We start from the raw sequence: 20,821 nt of genomic DNA, 5'->3' as shown, positions 1-20,821 counted from the left end.
GACGTAGCAAGCGGTCAAGGAGGAGAAAGATCTACTAGTGACTTTCAGGAAGAAATGATATCAGACGGGCGGGTGGACCTGGGCAAAACACGTATGCATTGAATGGTTTGGTTACTAAACCGTTTCATACACTTGGCATCGTATCGATCACTTGCGCACCGCCGTTCTGCCTTTTCCACCATATTTCGTCTCTGCTGGTGCTAGTTTACCAATATGATTTCTTTGGCGCGTTTAGTCTGCGTGATGTGTACATCATCTTCTTTTGACAACCAAGGAATTAATGGCCACAAACAAAGGAATCAAGTCATAAAAACGGATCACACTGCATCCTTGCTCTAGTCAAACGGGCAACAGGGACAGTGCCCCGCGTCGTGTATACAAGGCTACACCGTTGCTCTTGAAAAAAAGAAGGGCATCCCAAAACTGCCTACTTCTTACTCCCTCGGTATCAAAATTGAAGACGTTTTTGTTAGCTAGTTTAGCCTACAAAAAACGTCTTATATTTTAGCACAGGGGTGGCATTTGGCCTGTGCTGCCTAACCCTGTTGTCCGAGCATCAGACGTGAAACGACAAGTTTGCAATTGCACATAAAAAGGTTAATAAAATTTTAAAGCCGTTCCATACATTTTATTGAATAAAAGACAACAACAAAAATATGTTTTTCTTTTATGAACAACAAAATATGCTGCAATATAATTAATTCAAAAAAATACTACTCCTTCCGTCCCATAATATAAGAACACTCTTGACACTAACGTAATGTAAAAAACGCTCTTATCTTATGAGTCGAAGGGAGTACTTACTTTGATGTGCTAATTAGGATCGGAGGGGGCACTAGCTATGCAGGAGACCCCTTCGGACAGTGAGAGCGGGTAAAATAGCTGGGGAGGCATTCGCATAAAGAAACTGGGGGCAGAAGGGTAAATGCTCACACGCGGGACCCCCGGACAATCGGTTGCGGCGTCGGCTGGCGGCGAGCGGGAAATGGTGGCAGGCCACACGCGCCCTTCTTCTTCCTGGCTTCCTTCAAATTTTCGTCCACCAAATTTTCGCGTTTTCCCAGTTTCCCGCTGAATCCGATCGGAATCACGCGCGAAACGTTTTTTCGTTCGGCCCCCTGCTCCCGCTCGCCCCCCCACCGAACAGGCGGAATCCTCATTTTTTCCCCATCGCTCGTCTTTCTCGCGTGCCGGCGGCGGCGGCGGCGGCGCATCTACACACAGTTCGTTCGTTCTCTACTCGTGCCCTTCCTCCTCCCATTCGTCCGTCTCTCCAGCAATGGCGTGCGGCGGCCGGCCGGCTGGGATCCGAGCCGGCGGCGCGGCTGGATCTGGGGCTTGAGCTGGCGCGCGTGGCCGTATGCGTGTGGCTGGTGCGTGCACGACCACGGCTGCGTGTGGTGTTGAGTTCGGCCTGTGGCAGGTTGCTGGATGCGATTATTCTCTTCTGGTGCAGGTGATTTGAAGCCATAAATCCTCTTCTCTTCTTTGTAAGCAGCATGTGGCAGAGTACCGTGAGTTACAGCTTGGAGCAGAGCACCTTCGATCTGAGGTTATTTGGCCCATAAATCCTATTGTCTTCTTAAATAAAATTTCATTATTTGTCAGACAGATGCATAACTTTTAAGTACTATTTGCAACGTTGAACTGTGAGTGCTAGAACCTAAATCTGCTGCTACAAATAAAATAGTTGAGGGTGGCAAATAAAATGCCATAGTTCAACATCTTTTAGTTCCAAATATCAGTATTTTGTAGACAGGCTGAGGGTGTGCAGTTGAATTATGTCTGTTCACATGTTGAAGTATCATTTGTAGTAATGCGTTGTAGAGGGACATAGATACTTGCTGTAATGGGTCTTTCTTTATGTTCAAATAGTTGCTGGTATTAGTATTTCAGTTTCCAAGCACTAGCTGAATTGTTTCTTTATGTGAGTGAAAGTACTTGTTGTAATGGGCTTCATAATGTCAAGGCTTGCTGTAATTTTTCTCTCTTTAAGCTCAAATACTTGCTGTAATCAGTATCTCAATGTCCAAACACTTGCTGAATTTTTTTCTTTATGTGATTATTGCTAGCTAGGCTTCTTCCAACCAGACCCCGGTGCCCGACGGCTTGTTGTGAGGCTGTCCCTGACCGGCGACTCCCCGGCCTTCCCCGTCTCGGCAGGAAAAGAGCGGCGATGACGGCCGTCGTCGCCGAAGCAGACGACGAGAGGAAAGCGCAGGCCCTCGTGCGGTAACCCCCCTCCCCCCCTGGTTTTCACTTCCCGTGCGCCGTCGTCGTTCCGGCGGGAGTCACACGATCGCTCGCTCGGAAACAAAGGAGAGTTCACATGGGTTTTGTTTTGTTCTTTCGCAGCGACGACGCGCCTAAGCTGCTCGCCACCTTCAAGGAGATGAAGGACGGGCTCAACCTAGTCAGGACCAAGGTCGAGTTGCTCACCCGCAAGGTACCCCCGCTCTTCCCAATCGCAGCCGCCCCGTCTTGCGCTATGGTTGCGATGATTATACGCCAGAAATTAGCCGCCGGAACTGGGGATGGACGACGAGGGGATGTGATTCTGGTTAAGCTTTTGGGTAGCCGTGGCGAAAGCTGAGAATAATGTTCAATTTCTCTGCGGTGCTGATTAGGAAGAACCTAAACGGGGGCATTTCGTTAACCTCGCTTCCAAACATCAGCCTGCAAACATGGAAGAGCCACATGGAGCACTGATCTGTTCTCTGTACTATTTATCTGACAAGCAAATCAATCAAGTCACCTGAGAAATGTATTCCATCCATTGCTAATGTTAGCTTTCTGGTGGGTGGCAAAAGCTGACAATTCCGTTCAATTTTCTGTGGTGTAGTTTAGGAAGAACCTGCTGCTGAGCTACTGCCAGGGCCTTGTCTACTACCTGCTACGCAAGGCCAAGGGGCTGTCCGTCGACAGCCACCCGTCGTGCGCAGCCTTGTCGAGATCAGGCTGTTTCTTGAGAAGGTGTGCGCGTGTGCCCTTTAAGCGTTGTTGATTGCTAAGCTGCCAGTCTCCATTTATGCAGCTGTCTAATAGTGGATTGTTTTATGTTGAATTCTGTGTGCTAGATTCGCCCAATAGACAAGAAGATGGAGTACCAGATCCAGAAGCTCACCAATGCTGCAGATGGTGCAGCTGCCCAGGATAAGGTGCCAGAAGCCGAGGTCAATGGGAAGGGCGGGCAACAAGGCGACGACGACCTGTTGGGGTACCGGCCAAACCCAGATATGATGGATATCAAAATTGCTCCTGAAGGGCAGGTGAAATTCTCACTTACTAACTGATGTTTTCTCTTATATGTGTTAAGGTGATAATGTTTGACTGTTCATCACTCTCTGTTAACACACACACACACACACACACACACACACACACACACACACACACAAACGCGTGCGCGCGCGCGCGCACCAATCAGTTTCCACCAAAAGTTGTGCATTGAATTTAGTTGTCAATTGGATGAGAAATCGATATTTCTAGTGCGTGTCCTGTAGAATCAAATTAAGTTGCTACTTAACAACTTCTGATGAATTAGAGATAACTCTGTAACTTGGTCACTCTGTTTTATACCAGTTATGATTGTTTCGTGACTAGAGTTCAATTTATACAGATTTGTTTCTTTTTTCATGTAATTTATACAGATTTGTTGTGTCTGATGTGTTTGGCTGTTTGACTTCAGGGCAAAGATGGTATCTACGTTCCTCCGAGAATTGGGCCAGCTGCCATGGATGATAATCATAGTAAAGACGCTATAAGGAAAGAGGAAAGATTATTACGCATGGCAACAGATAATCCTTATTTAAGGAGATGATTGATGCTGCTGCTGATAGACCAGAAGAGGTTTGTATATTGTGTCTTTTGGACAGTTAGCTACATTAAGCTACATCAAGCTAACTGTTGACGCTGGAACGCGTCACACGAACACGTCGATGTGTACCCGCGGCGCCGAGGGAGATGCTCCGCAACTCACACCGCGGGAGGCCGACTTCCAGCGCGATACGCAAGACAGCAAGCCGGCGCTTTTGGGACCAGATGCCCTGCTCGCCCGGGAGGGACCCCGTCAGGGCTCGCGGCGACGATTGGCTGCTCGAGGTCGGTCTTACCGCCCCTAGAGCCTCGTGGATTCGCAGCCTCCAATCTTGAAGAACGACGAAGAACGAGAAGAAAGATACAAGGGGAGAGATAAAAGTAGATGAACACGGAAAAGTAGTAGATTGATTGATCGATTGTGTGTTGTTCAATCGGCCGTCACCCCTTAGGTATATAAGAGGCGGCTGGACTTCCCGTGCAAGGAAAAAGCTTGGATTCACGTCCAAAACCCTAGTCAAATTCGGATTGCTTTTGTCCGAACTTTCCAAAATTGTTCGGTTTAAACTGGCTGCACCTTGCGGGTCTTTTTTGTGGTGGTAAACGATCTCGGATGGAAACGAGCCCAAAAGCAATCTTGACCGCTTCGACGAGACGAACAACTTTTATGTTGAACGTTTTTTGATCAGAGGTCATCTTGAGGGTCAAATCGGTCGCACGAAACAGGCTATCCCTCGCGCTACCCATCAGACAGGGTGTCTGGTGGGGCGCGCCAGTTTTTGCCTCCTGACAGGGCTGTATTCCGACGGCTCTAACTTTTGCATACGAATTCGGATTGGAACGATTTTTATATCAAAATCGATCGTTTCGACGAGACGAAGACAATCCATGTAGATAATTTTTCCATTTGAGGTCGTCTTGGGGGCTTAATCAGCCAAACTGTACTCTGAATATAAGATCTTAGTACTTTGAGCATAGTTTTGGTCTTCGAGATGAAATCGGAATGCGATGACCCAAACTTCAAAGATGTTCATATCGATAATACGGAACTCTTTCATGAAGATCCCTTCTCTATTTGAGGTCATTTTAAATAAGTTATTGACCGTGCCAAAATCTGATGTCAACACATGCCCCCCTGTTTTTCGGCAAAGTTTGTGTGCCGAAAAATAACTTCCGCATAGCTTGTTGTAAGGACGATGTCAACACTCCATCAGCCATTTTGCATGTTCTTAGAACGACAAGTATATATCGTCCATTGCTTGTTTGAACCTCTTGATGCAAACTTGGGTGAAAACTTCTCAGCTTCTAAAACAATCCGGTGATAAGGTTCCATAGATCAAAACCATCCTCCGAACCATATTGTTCACCCTTTCGCTAGGATTTTGCAGATAATCAAAAATGAACTTCCTCCAATCCTTATTTTGCCTGCATAAAAGTTTCATTAGTGGCCGAAGCGGTGGGCTTCGATTCAGCCTTACCTATGTTGACAAGACCTAGCATCGGCTATTGATAGAAATGCAATACACCATGGTAAACATAGTAGCCGGACGCTTGCTGTGCCAACTCTTTCGAATTGTCATGCCTAGATATATGAACAATTTCAAAGCAACCCAAGGTAAATCTTGCATCTAGACATACCAAAAGATAAACTATAAGTGATCCGTCAAAATATTGATAACCCTTGGATATTTGTTGCACTACTAATAACGAATCACCGGAAGCCTCAATATGTATAGCACCTATATCAAGGCAAAGCTCCAATCCGAATGACAATGCATATTCGGCTTTGCTGATTGTGCAAAAATATTATAAGCGGCCTGAGACTTCACAAAATAGCTCCATATGGAGATAAATAAGCAACACCAACACCTTGGCCATTGCCACAAATTTACCGTCGAAAATAATCTCCATAGTACTAGAAAGACAAGGGCAATATCAATGAACATGTACCTCGTTTTGGCCTCTAATTGAACTAAGGACGATGTTAGGATACTACATCAGCCATGCTTTGACATATTCTTAGGGCGATAGATAAATACCGGCCATCAACATAATGCCCATGTAGAATTCATTCACCAAATCATGTATAGCCGAAATAAACAAATAAAATAGCAATCAAATATTTTGGCCCTTTGGATTAGCAAGAAAAAATGTAGCTAATAAAATGTATAGAGATTTGGTAATACCCTCTCATGATGGAGAAAATTATGTCGCTTCCATGGATTAAAATAAACCCAGGGAGGGTAATTTATCATACCTGATGATGAATTCCATGGCAAAGGCATCAATGGTATGGTTGAAGAATATGGATGATGTGCTAACCGAAGATTTTGATGGGGTGATGCAAACCTTCGGCTTAACTATTTTTGGCTTCCATCTTCTCTTTCTTCACTTTTGTAACACTTGTTGCAATAGAAGGTTGCACATCACTTTCATTTTGACTGCTCCTCTTTGGAACCCATGCCATGTTCTTCTTTTTCAGCTCTTGTGCACTAAGTTTTTGTAATTCCTTTTTTCGCCAATACGATAAGCCGAGTGGGCACCCCGGCTGTGATTTTGTTTGAAGCAATGACAACTCTTTTTGGGCCTTGTGCACCATCAACTTCTTTTCCTCAGATTTGGAACTCTGATTTTTATCAATTGATTGTTTCACTTCTTTGCCTTTTGTAGCCAATGTCAACACTTTAATTGGCTCTTTGTTATTTGAGATCAAATCTGAAGTAGCACACTTACGACCATCTCTTTTCATGCGGTATACTTGCTTTACCACCTCTTTTTTCTTCCTTGAGCTCTGGACCGATTCCTTATGATTGAAATGGTCTTTGATGCGTGATTGTTCAAATGTTGATCTTCTTGGAGCTACATAGTATTGGTGAGATGGTCTAGAATAAGATGGAGAATGTGCCCTTGTACCATACCTGTCCCATGATGAATATGTATCTATATGAGCATAGGGAGGCATCCATGGCATTGGCATTGACGGCCCAAAATAAGGATATGAATATGTTGCATTAAAATTATCACTTGGCCAATACCAATCCTCATATTTGCGCCTTGGGGGTGATCTTGGTTTCTTTGCATGATTTGGCCGATAAGCATTCTTCTCTTCACTCATCTTTTGATATTTATCCAATAGTTCAGCAAAGGTGATTTTTGATCTCTTACACTTGCGCTTATTTCGGCCTTTGTTTTCTTTTGGTTTGCTTTCATCGATCATTGGATTTGCTTGCTGCCCCCCAGTCCTTGGCGTCTCCATTGTAGCTTCGATGGAATTCTCGCCCTCAAGATTATGTTCATTATTCTCTTCAACAACTTCTTTACTTGAAACCTTGATCCCATCACCTGCAGTTTTTACATTCTCTTTAAATGGATCGGCTTGAAGCAGCCGATGCAAAAACCTTTTGCCATCGGGACCAATCGGAATAGATTGGTCATCTCTTGGTGTTTCAACAAACTTCAATCGTCCTTTTTCAATGGCCGATTTAACTATTTGCCGAAACATGTTGCAATCCTCAAAATTATGTTTGGACGAATCATGCAACTTACAATACATTCGTCCTTGGATTGATGGCTTAACATGGTGATTGAGAATTGTAATGTAATTATTTTTCAGCAATAAATCAAATATTTGATCACACATGCTTGAATTGAAGGTATACTTCTTGTTTTCTAGCCGATCTTGCTGTTTGAACGGCTTTGGAAATAAGCAAACGAATGGTTCAGATTTGGAATCTCCTCATTTGGCTATGCATTGTGTTTTCCACTCTATCTCCGATGTCTTTGGATAAGATATTGTATTAGCATCGGTTTTCTCAATAGAATTTAACCTTGACTTTAAATTTCTGAAACGAAGATATTTAGAATATACATGTCTCAGTTGAGACCAAGTGCAAGCCAAGTACGAAATAAGCAAAGCTACGCAACTAGATATGAACTTTAGATAAAGCAACGGGGAAAGCTTTGGCTGCAATAATAAGTCATTATCGGCCTTTATAAATGGCACAATTGGTTGACCGATATGTTCTAAAACAATTTTATTGCTAACAAGTAAATTACCCTTCTTCATTGGTCTTTCAAAATTACCTATGAGGATTTTTCTAATAGATGCATCAACAATAAAGTTGTGACCAAATCTGAAAATAGGTAAATTACCCGCTTTGCATATCTTTTCAAATATGTTGGGAGAGCATGATGGTGGTGCCACTTGAAGAACATCTTGCTTCGTCTTTGGATGGCTCCCCAACACATTGTCATCATCTTTTTCTTGATTCTGTGCATCATTGCTTTGAAGATCCATGTCAGCCGAACTTTGTTCGGCTACTTGTTCTTGTCCTTGAGGCTTGTCAATTTCTATGGCACGAAACTCATAGGGCAGGAAGTAGGTTCCATTGACTTCGGAAAAATCAAGTATGGTTGTTTTGCTATGCTTTCCATGCCTTTTCTCAATAATGCTTGCCTCTTTGGATTTGATGGTCTCAGAATATATACTACTTGATTCGGCTTTTCTAATAACAGAATTTTCTTTGTTACCTGAATCAACAACTTTATCTTTTTGAATTTGCAAGGCTTCTCGCTCTCGTCTAATTTTAGCCCACATCTCAGCTTGGCGAGCTTTAAATTTTTTCATCTCAATTTCCATCCACTCGTCATGAGATTGCCCCCTAATACTTTGAGACTCTTTCGGCAATGAGGTGCCGAAACTTTGCGATTTTTTAGGTGGTACACTGGATGGTACATCACTGGGCGACTGCATCATTTGCACAATTCTAGCTTTTACAGCAGCAAAATCATGAGGCTTCCCGCCTTCTATTAGTTCCTGGCGAATAGAGTTGCACAAATCCCAAGAGAATGTAAGCTTGTTCTCAATTACCCAGTCTGGATATGGTTGCCCCCCAATGCATTTAGACTCTTTCGGCAATGAGATGTTGCCAAAATTCTGTAATTGTGTAGGAGGGACATGATATGCCACGGTAGTAGGTGAAGGCATTTGTGCTCCTGCAGAAGTTTCACTTATTCGGCCATGACCATGAAGGTGCTGAGCCGAATTATGAACATCAACAGTTGCATATGGTGCCAAAATATTAGTAGCGTTAGGCGTAGCATATGATGTTTGAGGGTAATTGGCCAAATAACTAGTAGTAACATGACCAATTCCCCTATCCACCGACACGTTTGGATTAGCGTACTGCAAGTTATTTGCCGATGAATAAAAACTTGAAACAGTTTGTTGCATAGCATTGGAAGTTCCTACATAGGGTGTCTCAACTTGATTAACCGAACTCATCATGTTATTCATCGGCATATAAATTTGTGGGGTTGCTGATGCATGGGAGTTGGGATACATATGTTGCATGTTGCTAAAATTATATGAAGTAGAATCATGGAGATTTTGTTGCATCGGCCCTTGCGCATAATTAGATGCATGATTGATAAAACTAGGGCTAGCCGATACATTATGCTTATTAGATGATCTAGCAACAACATATGCATTATTTGCATCTACATATGTGAATTTGGTATTCATATTACCTTTGTAGATTGCATACCCTAGATGACGATCTCTTCGTAGCAAGAACGGGCCGGAGACCGTTCAAAGCTTCGTCCCCAGCGGAGTCGCCAAAAAGTGTGTTGACGCTGGAACGCGTCACACGAACACGTCGATGTGTACCCGCGGCGCCGAGGGAGATGCTCCGCAACTCACACCACGGGAGGCCGACTTCCAGCGCGATACGCAAGACAGCAAGCCGACGCTTTTGGGACCAGACGCCCCGCTCGCCCGGGAGGGACCCCGTCAGGGCTCGCGGCGACGATTGGCTGCTCGAGGTCGGTCTTACCGCCCCTAGAGCCTCGTGGATTCGCAGCCTCCAATCTTGAAGAACGACGAAGAACGAGAAGAAAGATACAAGGGGAGAGATAAAAGTAGATGAACACGGAAAAGTAGTAGTTTGATTGATCGATTGTGTGTTGTTCAACCGGCCATCACCCCTTAGGTATATAAGAGGCGGCTGGACTTCCCGTGCAAGGAAAAAGCTTGGATTCACGTCCAAAACCCTAGTCAAATTCGGATTGCTTTTGTCCGAACTTTCCAAAACTGTTCGGTTTAAACTGGCTGCACCTTGCGGGTCTTTTTTGTGGTGGTAAACGATCTCGGATGGAAACGAGCCCAAAAGCAATCTTGACCGCTTCGACGAGACGAACAACTTTTATGTTGAACGTTTTTTGATCAGAGGTCATCTTGAGGGTCAAATCGGTCGCACGAAACAGGCTATCCCTCGCGCTACCCATCAGACAGGGTGTCTGGTGGGGCGCGCCAGTTTTTGCCTCCTGACAGGGCTGTATTCCGACGGCTCTAACTTTTGCATACGAACTCGGATTGGAACGATTTTTATATCAAAATCGATCGTTTCGACGAGACGAAGACAATCCATGTAGATAATTTTTCCATTTGAGGTCGTCTTGGAGGCTTAATCAGCCAAACTGTACTCTGAATATAAGATCTTAGTACTTTGAGCATAGTTTCGGTCTTCGAGATGAAATCAGAATGCGATGACCCAAACTTCAAAGATGTTCATATCGACAATACGAAACTCTTTCATGAAGATCCCTTCTCTATTTGAGGTCATTTTAAATAAGTTATTGACCGTGCTAAAATCTGGTGTCAACACTAACTAAGTTGTCTGAGCAGTCTTGCAGTGGAAGGAGACAGTAGGCGACGAAAGCAAAGAATTCATGACCTACATGCGACAGAGAGAGAAGCAAGAGAAAGCAGAAGAGGAGTTGTTCGCCCGAGCTCCGGTAACCAAGCGTGAAAAGTACATGGAGAAGCAGATGAAGAAGCAGCTTCATCGGTATGTTCCATGATCGTTCTGCAGAGCTTATGGAGTTTATCTTGTCCCCATTATAAAGTGATCCCATCAGCCACATGGGTGAGCCCTGATAGCTTTTGCCACATTAAGCTGAGCTTGCCCTTGAAGATATTCTGCTTAGCTTAACCAACTTATGAACTGCCATGTTTCTGGGTACAGGTTACAAGGCCTAACTGATGGATTCGACCTCGGGATGAACATGCTGCTCGATGGAGAGAAGGAAGACGACGGTGGTTCCAGTCAGCCACGTAGACAGAGCGCGGGGAGGAGGAAACACCAGAAAGGCGGCAAGAGGAAGCGACATTAGTTCAGACCTGACAATGATAGTCCTCTGAAATTTCGCCATTGCTCTCAGTCCAAAGCAGGGATTTTGATACCACAAGAAACTGAACCAGCTGTGCACCATCACTAGGAGCAGAGATGGACTTTGCTTAGAGGCAGCAGCAGTTTTGTGCATCCATGTACACCGACAGCAACTGGGTCCTTGATACGACTGTCATATGTTAATCCTCAGCTGTTTGCCTATGTTTTCCGGTTCCGACGCCTTTGAATCTGTGATGTGTATGAAAATGTGTTATGTTGAGTACGCAAGTATGATCAGAGAATTGTGAAAGTGCACGGTGATTGCTTATTCCAACATCGATCTCCATGTAAAAATTAATATGACCTTAATCCTCTGCGGTTTGAGTCATTATTGCCAATATCCACCATATGTTAGATGTTCCATTTGTAAAGATTATGTGTTGTTGCAATTAAAGATGTAAGAGAAGTGTAAATAATGAGACCTCGTCGAAATTGTTGTTTAGGACCACATTTTGATGGGGAGAATGGAAGTTTCATTTAATATGAGATATATCATGTTCACTTCTCCTGCTTAGATTCAAATATGTATGTTAATTCTCTAATTAAGATGGAACCAGCGAGAACTCTTGGTTGAAGAATATATGACAAGCACATACTAATGTTGGTCTCTAATTAAGATGCAACAAGTCTTATTGAGAAGAATGAATAAAAAAAACTCCTTTTATCATGTTAATGTGTATTTAATCCCTTATGAGCATTATGAAGCGCATATGAATGCCAAAGTGTCAAGCTTGCTATTCTAATAACCATCATGATGTAACATGTTGATTATATATTTGACCAACACCGATTTATAATCATGTCAAACTTCACCCAAGTGACAAGTTTGTCAAGATCATGTGGCTCGTGCTTATATTTTTGACCAACATCCTTTACAATCATTTGTCATAGTTCATTAAATACTTGTCCATCTTCTGCCCAGATGGGCAGCTGCATGGAGCCCCTGATGGTCTCTGACAATCATGGTTAGTTATCAATCCTCCACATAAACGAGGTGTTCTAATGCCTAGGCCTAAAGATCCTATCACGTTAATCTTAATGATTTAAATCTAACATCTACTTTACAACTCAACAAAGAATCAGCTCAAAACTCGATCTATAATTAGAGATTAAAAACGTAAAAATTGACTATGAATAGTGTCAGCTTTGGGTGAATAATATTTGACGCTATTCGGTATTCACATCTATTTTTTCCTTTTTTGTTTCTCTACTAAGTGTAGGTCCAACTAGGAGCTGATTTTTTTTAAGGTTGTACATGAAACATGGATGTGTGTCTGCAATTATTTTCAATTTTTTTGAACACATTTAGTTTTTTTTAAACTGATCTTATTTAAAACCAGATCCTATACTAGTTGCCCCTGTAAAAAAATCGTTCACAGTATGTGTATGTTAACAGTGAAGGGAAGAAAAAAAACACAATTGCCCAGAAACTACTCGACGAGCTCAGTGGTCTGAAATGTGAGTTCATGGCCAAAGCACTTCTTTTTTGCGAGAAAACTTTCGATCTATTCATCAACTGTGGAGGTAGTACAAATAACACTAGAAGTAAAATTTACATCCAGTTTCGTAGACCACCTAGCGACGACTACAAGTACTGGAGCGAGCCGAAGGCGCCGCCGTCATCGCCCCTCCCTCGTCGGAGCCGGGCAAATATTGTTGTAGTAGACAATCAAAAAGTCGTCGTGCTAAGGCCCCCCATTGGACCAGGGCACCAGAAACAGCAACCGCCGGCGATGAAGAGAAGCATAGACAGAAAGGATCCAACCTGCAGACACACGGACGTAGACGAACGAAGACCAGATCCAGTCGGATCCACCGAAGACAAATACCGACCGGATCCCACGAGATCCGCCGGAGACAAACCTCCACATGCCTTCCGACGATGCTTGAAACATCACTGGGACGGGGCTAGGCGAGGAGGACCTTATTCCATCTTCAAAAAGCCGCTGCTGCCTCATCTTCTTGAGCATGACACAAGCCCTAACAAAACTCAGAAAAACATCTAAAAACGGAGCCCTCCCGTCGGCAAGGGCCGTGATCCACCGTGCCTCCATGATCCGAGGACCATAGAAGATGAGGCGGACCGCCGGCGCCGGCGAGAGGACATGATAGGACATGAAGACAATTAATAACCACTGATGTTAGCATTGAGATTTTAACCGGTCCCTGATCACATTTGATCCTCGCTCTGCCATGATAGCAGCACTGAAAAAATCACAGCGGTTTGACGACATTTTCACCGACGTTGTAAAGCAGAGACTTGTGGTGGATCATCTCCAGGCTTCTCGTGCCGGCGTCCCTGACAACCTCCACGCCGGCGAGCACCGCGAAGCTCTCGGCATTCTCGTGCATGTACTCCGACGGGAGCAGCTTCTCCCCCTCCTTGGTTCTCCGGAAGCACCTGGCCACGCACAGTTTGCCGGAGCCCAGCGGCAGGAGGCGCGTCACGGTCGGCGTCCACGACTCCAGCCGTGGCGGGTCCTCCCACACGTGCTGAAGAGGAAAGACGTGCGTCTCCGGCGGCTCGTGCGCGAGGTCGGCGGCGCAGAGGTGCTCGTCGCCGTCGGAGAAGCCGAACCAGAGGCCGTGCTCGGGGACGTACTCGGCGCGGCCTCGGAACGGCAGCGCAGAGCGGCCGACCGGGCTCCACTCGCCGCTCGCCGTGTCGAAGGAGTACGTGCCGGCGCCGGCCGTGGACACCCAGATCTCCGAGTCGCCGACCACCGTGTACGCGTCGATCGCGCGCGGGTCCGCCGCCTCTGCCGGCCCCAGCTCATGCTTGAATCTGGTGGGGTACTTGTCCGTGGTCGCGAACCTGTATGGCGGCGACTCGAGCGAGCGCCAGTGCCACTCCTTCCATGGGGAGCCGGCGAACGTGCCGCCGTGGACGAGCGCCTGGAAACAGTACGTGTGGGGCGGCCGTCCGGGGTTGGTCGCCAGCACGTAGAGGCCATCGCCGACGGTGACGGAGATGGGATTGGGCCTGGGCGAGTCCGCGTCGTTCATGATGCAGACGACGCCCGAGGTGCCGTCATAGAGGAGCGTGCGGCCGTCGTGGTCGAGGGCGACGACGTCGTCGCCGAAGCCCATGAACTCCATCCACCCGGTCTGGTTCGGCGGGCAGGGCCAGTCGAAGGACACGGCGGCGCGGGGCAGCCGAGCCGGAGCCGGAGCGCCGGCCGTCGCTGCCGCTGCTGGCTGCGGTGATCCGACGGGGTGGAACAAGCTCGCGGGATCGACGCGGTGCAGGTAGAAGTCGGGGCGGTGGCGGCGGCGGCGAAAGTTGCTGACCAGCAGATTGACGAAGCGGCGGCTCATGCTTTGCTTCAAGATTCTGAATTTTCTTTGGTACTACGTGTCGATAAACAGAACTCCTGATAATCAGGAGAAAGAACAGCGATTTTCTTGGAAAATGGAGAGAAAATCTTGGCGAAAAAATCGGGTTTATGTATTCTTGGAGATTAAGCTAACGCTCAATTTAAATCTGGTAAAATCGGGATATTGTTGATGAAATAATCCAGATATTTTCTAGATTTCTTGGATCTACTCTGTTGGTGTGAGGAGGAACCAAGCATGAAACGTCGATTCTTGGATCTACTCGTGGAAGAATGGCGCAGCAGCGGCAGCCGGTTCCATCTGCACCGCATCGATCCGGCAGGCTTGTTCTACCCGGCCGGATCACCGAAGCTAGCAGCGGCAGCGACAATGGCGGTCGACGCTCCGGCTCCGGCCCCGGCTACGGCTCGGCTGCCTCGCGCCGCCGTGTCCTTCGAGCCCTGCCATGAGAACTCCCGGGAGTCCGGGAAGATGGCCATGATGTCCCTCAAGAACGACGTGGTCGTGGTGAACGGCAGGGGCGGCACCGTCCTCTACGCCGGCGCGTCGGGCGGACTCCGCACCATGCAGCCGGCACCGCTGCACTCGCCCGCCGGGTCCAACTTCCTCGCCTCTGTCACGGTCGGCGACGGCCTCTACGTGCTGTCGCTCGGGGACGGCGGATACCAGACGCCGTACTTCCAGGCCCTCGTCTACGGCCGCCAGCCCGGGCACCGCCGGGCGGAGGACTGGCACTGGCGCCCTCTCCAGCCTCCCACCTTCGATTATTGCGCGGACCACGACGACCGCCCATCATCATCACGGGGGTACTACGACGACGAATGGCACCACTACGTGTACGCGCCGACGGGCCCTCAGGTGGCGATCGGCGGCTACACGGTGGTCGGCGGCTCGCGGATCTGGGCGTCCGCGACGACGGGGGACGGCACGCACTCGTTCGACACGGCGAGCGGCGCGTGGAGCAAGGCCGGTGAGTGGGCGCTGCCGTTTAAAGGCCGCGCCGAGTACGTGGCCGAGCACGGACTCTGGTTCGGGCTCTCCGACAAGGGCAACGGGCGCCTCTGCGTCTGCGCCGCCGACCTCGCGACCACGGCGGTGCCTCCGGCGCTGCTGCACGCGTGGGAGGACCCGCCGGCTCCGCCGGAAGCGTGGAGGACGACCGCGGCCCGGCTCCTGCCGCTGGGCTCCGGCAGGCTGTGCGTGGCGAGGTTCTTCGAGACGAGGGACGAAGAGAACTTTGCGGTGCTCGCCGGCGTGGAGCTTGTCAGGGACGACGATGCCGGCGCAAGAAACCTCCGGATGATCAGGCACAAGTCCAGACGTTATAACTTCGGCTACGACGGCGTCAAGCCGCTTTGATCTTGCTTGGGAGTGGGAGGAGGAAGACGGCCGGAGGTTTTACAGTTGTCCGGCTTCGTTTTGTGGAACAGTCCAAGTTAGGCATATATCAAATTCAAGATATTATAGAGGGATTTCAATTCAGGTTGAAATTGTACGAACACGTTGATCAACTTTGTGACATAAGAGCATCTACAGCAGGACATGCAAATCCGACACCCGCAAATAATTGATTTCAAAACCGGATACCTCAAATTAAAAACCTCAAATCCATACTATTACATGCAACGTAAACCTAATTTAAGTGGAACTCGTCCGGCTCCGCTGTGCCCATGTTTGGCGGCAGGCCGCGCTCCACACAGTGTTGGTTCCGTCGCCGGCGAGGTAGAGTAGGACATGGGACATGACCCGATTCTCGGGACTCAAGGCGTCGTCGTCTCCCACGCCCTACTCTTCCTCATCGGAGCCCGGAAACCTAACAATGCCGGTGGACGTGAGATTGATGATGGATCCGTCCTGGAAGGAGCCAGCGACATCCACCACGTCACGGTTGCGGCGCCCGGGGTTGCAGGCCATCCGTTTGGGCGGGCACGATGGTTTCCCGACGCAAGGAGTCCAAGTGCTGCCATTGGGCGGCCTCCTCCAGGGAGCGGCGGAGCGCAAGCCGAACGGTCATCTCTTACTTGGGGGCTACGTGAGATGAGCTCGGGATCGACGGATCTGGAGGTGTAGGACTCGGATCCGCCATCCGCCATGCCGGAGAAGGTCGGAGATCGCTGGACAATAGCTTGGTGGCGGAGGGAAGTGTAGTGTGGCCAGTATAGATCTGGTCCGACATGACAGATGTGTCCAGGCCTCCGCATATCCGTCCTAATATTTGGGTTGGATACGATGGATGTCGGTCAGCCTGGCCGTTTGAGGGGGGTTTAAGGCGTTCGACTGGTTTTCTTTTGACCGATCACTGATCAAGCCGTCGGTCCAGGCGTTTCAGACGGGGTTTGAGGTGGGCGGCTGTAGATGCTCTAAGAGCATCTCCAACAGCCGCGCTAAGCGCCGCGCGCAAAAATCCTGTTTGCCGCGCGCGCTTCGGCTGGTTTAGCGCGGCCGCCAACGCTGGCTCCAGCAACCGCGCTATAATGCAGCGCGCGCGCGCCGCTCTAGCAGAGCGCAAAAATACAGCGCGCGCGCCGCAAAAATCACATATACATTTCAAAGAAGAAGAGCAAAAATGATCAAACAAACAAAATAAATCAACAATAAAAATAGTTCAATTTCGTTAGCATTACAACTCAAACAAATAGTTTATCGTTCAGTACAACAAATAATGCAATAAACACAACAAATAGTTCATGAACAATACAATGTTGAATGCAGAAATCACGATGCTCTTTGTCGTCCATACCATGCCCACCACTCTTCAATCAGATCATTCTGAAGTTCATTGTGCGTTGCGGGACGCCGAATGGCATGATAGGAGGCAATAAAACGGGCTATCCTTTCAGCCCTCCGTCGCACTCGCACGGGATGTCCCAAGAGTTCATACCGTGAGTAGTCTAAATCTTGGCCACGCTCATTCTCGATGATCATGTTGTGCATGATCACACAAGCGTGCATGATGTATCAAAGCATTTTTTGATCCCAAAATCTAGCCGGTCCTCTCACAATAGCAAATTGGGCTTGCAAAATCCCAAATGCTCTCTCCACATCTTTTCTAGCCGCCGCCTGAGCATTGTGGAAATCAAGATTTTTCTTACCTTCCGGCTTTTTCAACGGCTTCACGAAGATTTGCCACTTTGGATAGATGCCATCCGCTAGATAATAGCCATAGTTGTACGTACGGCCATTTGCTACAAACTGCACAGGTGGCAACTCACCGTTTGCAATCTTATTCATCAGTGGTGACCGGTTGACCACATTGATGTCATTCAAAGATCCAGGCATTCCAAAGAATGCATGCCAAATCCAAGTCTCCTGATCGGCCACCGCTTCAAGGATTATAGTGGAACCCTTTTTTTGGCCATGGAATTGCCCATGCCATGCCTTTGGACAATTCTTCCAACTCCAATGCATGCAATCTATTGAGCCAAGCATGCCGGGAAAGCCACGCGCTTTGTTCATTGCCAATAGCCTTGCGGCGTCTTCAGCAGTGGGAGATCTCAAATACTCCTTGCCAAACACTTGCACAATTCCCACTGCAAAGCGCTTGAGACACATGATGGCTTGACTCTCACCCATATCCAAGTGATCATCAACTAGATCAGCCGGGATACCGTATGCCAACATACGCAAAGCGGCTGTCACCTTCAGAAAGGTGCTATGCCCGAGCTCTCCGGCGGCATTCCTCCTTTGCTGGAAAAACCGGTCATGGCTCACTAGTTTCTCTGCAATGCGCCTGAACAAGTCGGTGCTCATCCTAAACCGGCGACGAAAATACGACTCCGGGTATGTGGGATTCTTCACGAAATAGTTCTTCATCAATCTATTATGGGCATCAATCCTATCTCTCCAAATTTTCTCCCGACCCATAACCGAACCACCGTGCTTCGGTTTTTTATTGATATGCATAGCTAGGATCATTGCAAGATCATTCTCCTCTTCCATATCAAATTCTTCTTCGGAAGAATCAAACGACGAACTCATCTACAATGTTCAATACTATCCTATAAAAACTACAATTCAAAACATGCACCAAATTCATGAAGTTTGAGCAATACATACCTTGTAGGCGTTTTGTCGAACACCTTGCGGGCGCGGCGCGGCAGCGAGCACTCGGGCGCTGTTCCTCGAACGACGGAGGCGCGCGAGTGCCGGCGGGACTAAGAGGGGATGGGGCGGAAGCGCGGCGGCGCGGGGATAGGCCGGGGAAACGCCTGAACGGTCGCCGGGGGGCGCGGGCGGCAGCGGCGGCGGGCCGGATGGGGGTGGAAGTGGGAGAGGAAGTGCGAGAGCGAGCGCTCGAGTGTGCCGCGCGCTGCAGCGGGCGCCCGAAATACACCGCGCGGGGCAGTGTTTCCGACAGCGCGCCCAACTCGTTATAGCGCGCGCCGCTTTTGCGCGCCCGCTGGAGCGACCCGCCGCGTTGCGCGCGCGCTAAAACCGACTAATTTACGGCGCGGCGCTAGTATAGCGCGGCTGTTGGAGATGCTCTAACGATCATGACCAAAATTCTATTAAAAAAATCAGAAATGTAGTACACATCACTGCAAACCCGCAAAATGTTACCCGGAAACTTGACGAGAAACATTCGTCTATACCACCCGAATGAACAGAGACTTGGCGGGGTCATATTCATCCGGTTCAAGAGGCCAAACCGCTGGTTCCTTATTGGAGACCACACCTGGCGGGATCTCGCGGGCCGAACACGAAGTTGCCGGCGGTGTAGAGCGCCTGCAGGCCGTCGGGGCGCGTCACGTACTCCCGGAACCTGAGCGGCGAGCCCTGGTTCCGGCGGGGCAGGACGGCCACGCCGCACGCGCCCCGGCGCGGCGAGCGCGGCACGTACACCACGCAGTCCTTGCTCGCGAACGGCACCGCCTGCTCCGCCGTCTGGATCATGAAGTAGCCCCGCGCGTCTGTCGTGCCCCACGCCGACATGGCCTGCCTCCCTCGCCGGCACCGCAGCAGCGCCGCCGCGTCTGCGAGCACAGAGAGAACAGAGGAAACGATCAGTGCCTGTCACGGCGCGTGCGTGCAGTTCGTGCCATGAAGTGGTACTCACTCGGGAGGGGCGCGACGTTCTTGGACGGGAGGTAGCCGGCGTAGCGGCAGTTCTTGCACCAGACGGCGCCGACGATGCCGCTGGTGAAGTTGACGTCCGGCTGCGGCCGGGACACGCCGATCGCCGTGCCGCGGGAGCGGAGCTGGCCGATGCCGGCCACGGCCACGGCCGTGGACCCGGGCGCGGAGAGGGTCCCGAGGAGGAGGGAGATGCAGGTCAGAAGGCGTCTCGCGAGGCAAGCCATTCCTGTGCGTACTGATGAGCCAAGAAGGGCGCGGGCCATTTATGGAGCCCGATCGGAGGTGGCTCCTTGTAGCAGCAAAGTGGCGCCGGTGCTTTATGCAAAGTGATGTGCGCGCGAAGGGACGTGTTGATGATTCACCTGATGGTTGATCGATGCAGGCCGGCTTGATTCAGCTGAGTGTTAGCTTCTTTTTCTTAGGACATCAAACGAGGAGGGTAATACTGATTAATTTTGTATTTTTTACTCTGATTAATTTTGTGCTATTAGCATAATGCTGATTAGTGTTTTACTCCAGTATGGCGATGCTAGGCGTCGGCGTTCGATTGGGGATGATGGGAACCGTCGGATGCGCGTCGTCGTCGTCTTCGTCAATGCACGCGTACTAAGAAAATCCCATCGGCGCCACACGCGTTTCCCCCTTTGCCGCCCCCTCGCCTCGCCACCGCACGCGTTCTCCCCATCGCCGCTCCTGGCTGGTCGCCCCTACTCGCCGGTCCTAGCCCTCACCGGCCATCCTTGTTACTCCCTCTGTAAACTAATATAAGAGCGTTCAGATAACTAAAATAGTAATCTAAACGCTCTTATATTACTTTACAGAGGGAGTACCTGCTTCGCCCCATGCAACAGCTGCACCCTGCGGCTGCAACCCCTGCGGCAACTGTTGTAGCTCCGGTGGTGACGACCGAAACTCGCCACCGCTCATCTTAGATGTTGCAGCTTGTCAATTTCATTTTATATATACAAATTCTTCTATCTATTATTAATTAGATTTTATTTTGAAGAATTTAATAAAAATAATATTCATGTTTTAATAAAAAATAAAAAAACAAAGTTTTTTTTAGAAAAAGTTAGTTGACTGCTTAAGGCTCTTGTTTGGCACGAGAGGTTTTGGTGGTTTTTGAGTGAGTTTTTTCACGCGTGGCTCAGAACCCTCTACAATCCTCTTTGGCCCATTTGTAGATGAGGTTTGACAAAATTTCGTGTTTTGACCTTTTTGTGGTCTAAATTCGGGATTTGACCCCTGTTTGATTTTTTTTGAAATCGGACACTTATTCCTACCGTTAGGGGGCTCGGCGGTAGGCTTACATAGCCAGTCTACCGCCACGGGGCTTGGCGGTAGGAAACTAGTCCACGTCAGCA

The 20,821-nt window shown here is 48.6% G+C and overlaps 1 protein-coding gene and 1 pseudogene across 1 annotated transcript; one reads left to right on the top strand and one right to left on the bottom strand.

Moving 5' to 3' along the window:
• Positions 1-971: 971 nt before the first annotated feature.
• Positions 972-10,989, top strand: LOC119282011 (annotated as a pseudogene).
• A 7,906-nt stretch (positions 10,990-18,895) lies between these two features.
• On the bottom strand, positions 18,896-19,706 carry LOC119282009 (non-classical arabinogalactan protein 30-like). The gene is made up of 2 exons (XM_037562384.1): positions 19,438-19,706; positions 18,896-19,354 (listed from the first exon to the last, which is right to left on the bottom strand). Exons 1-2 carry the CDS (start codon positions 19,679-19,681, stop codon positions 19,041-19,043), a joined length of 558 nt encoding a protein of 185 aa, XP_037418281.1. The 5' UTR covers positions 19,682-19,706; the 3' UTR covers positions 18,896-19,040.
• Between the last annotated feature and the right edge of the window lie 1,115 nt (positions 19,707-20,821).

The sequence above is a fragment of the Triticum dicoccoides genome, chromosome 3B (genome assembly GCF_002162155.2).
Source record: "Triticum dicoccoides isolate Atlit2015 ecotype Zavitan chromosome 3B, WEW_v2.0, whole genome shotgun sequence".
Taxonomy (NCBI): Eukaryota; Viridiplantae; Streptophyta; class Magnoliopsida; order Poales; family Poaceae; genus Triticum; species Triticum dicoccoides.
Note: the sequence above shows the minus strand (reverse complement) of the source record. Positions and strands in the feature narration are given on the sequence as shown.

Coding starts and splice junctions, on each gene's coding strand:
- LOC119282009 (XM_037562384.1), bottom strand. CDS start 19,681: ATGGCTTGCCTCGCGAGACGCCTTCTGACCTGCATCTCCCTCCTCCTC. Junction 19,355..19,437: donor GAACGTCGCGCCCCTCCCGA/GTGAGTACCACT, acceptor CTGTGCTCGCAG/ACGCGGCGGCGCTGCTGCGG.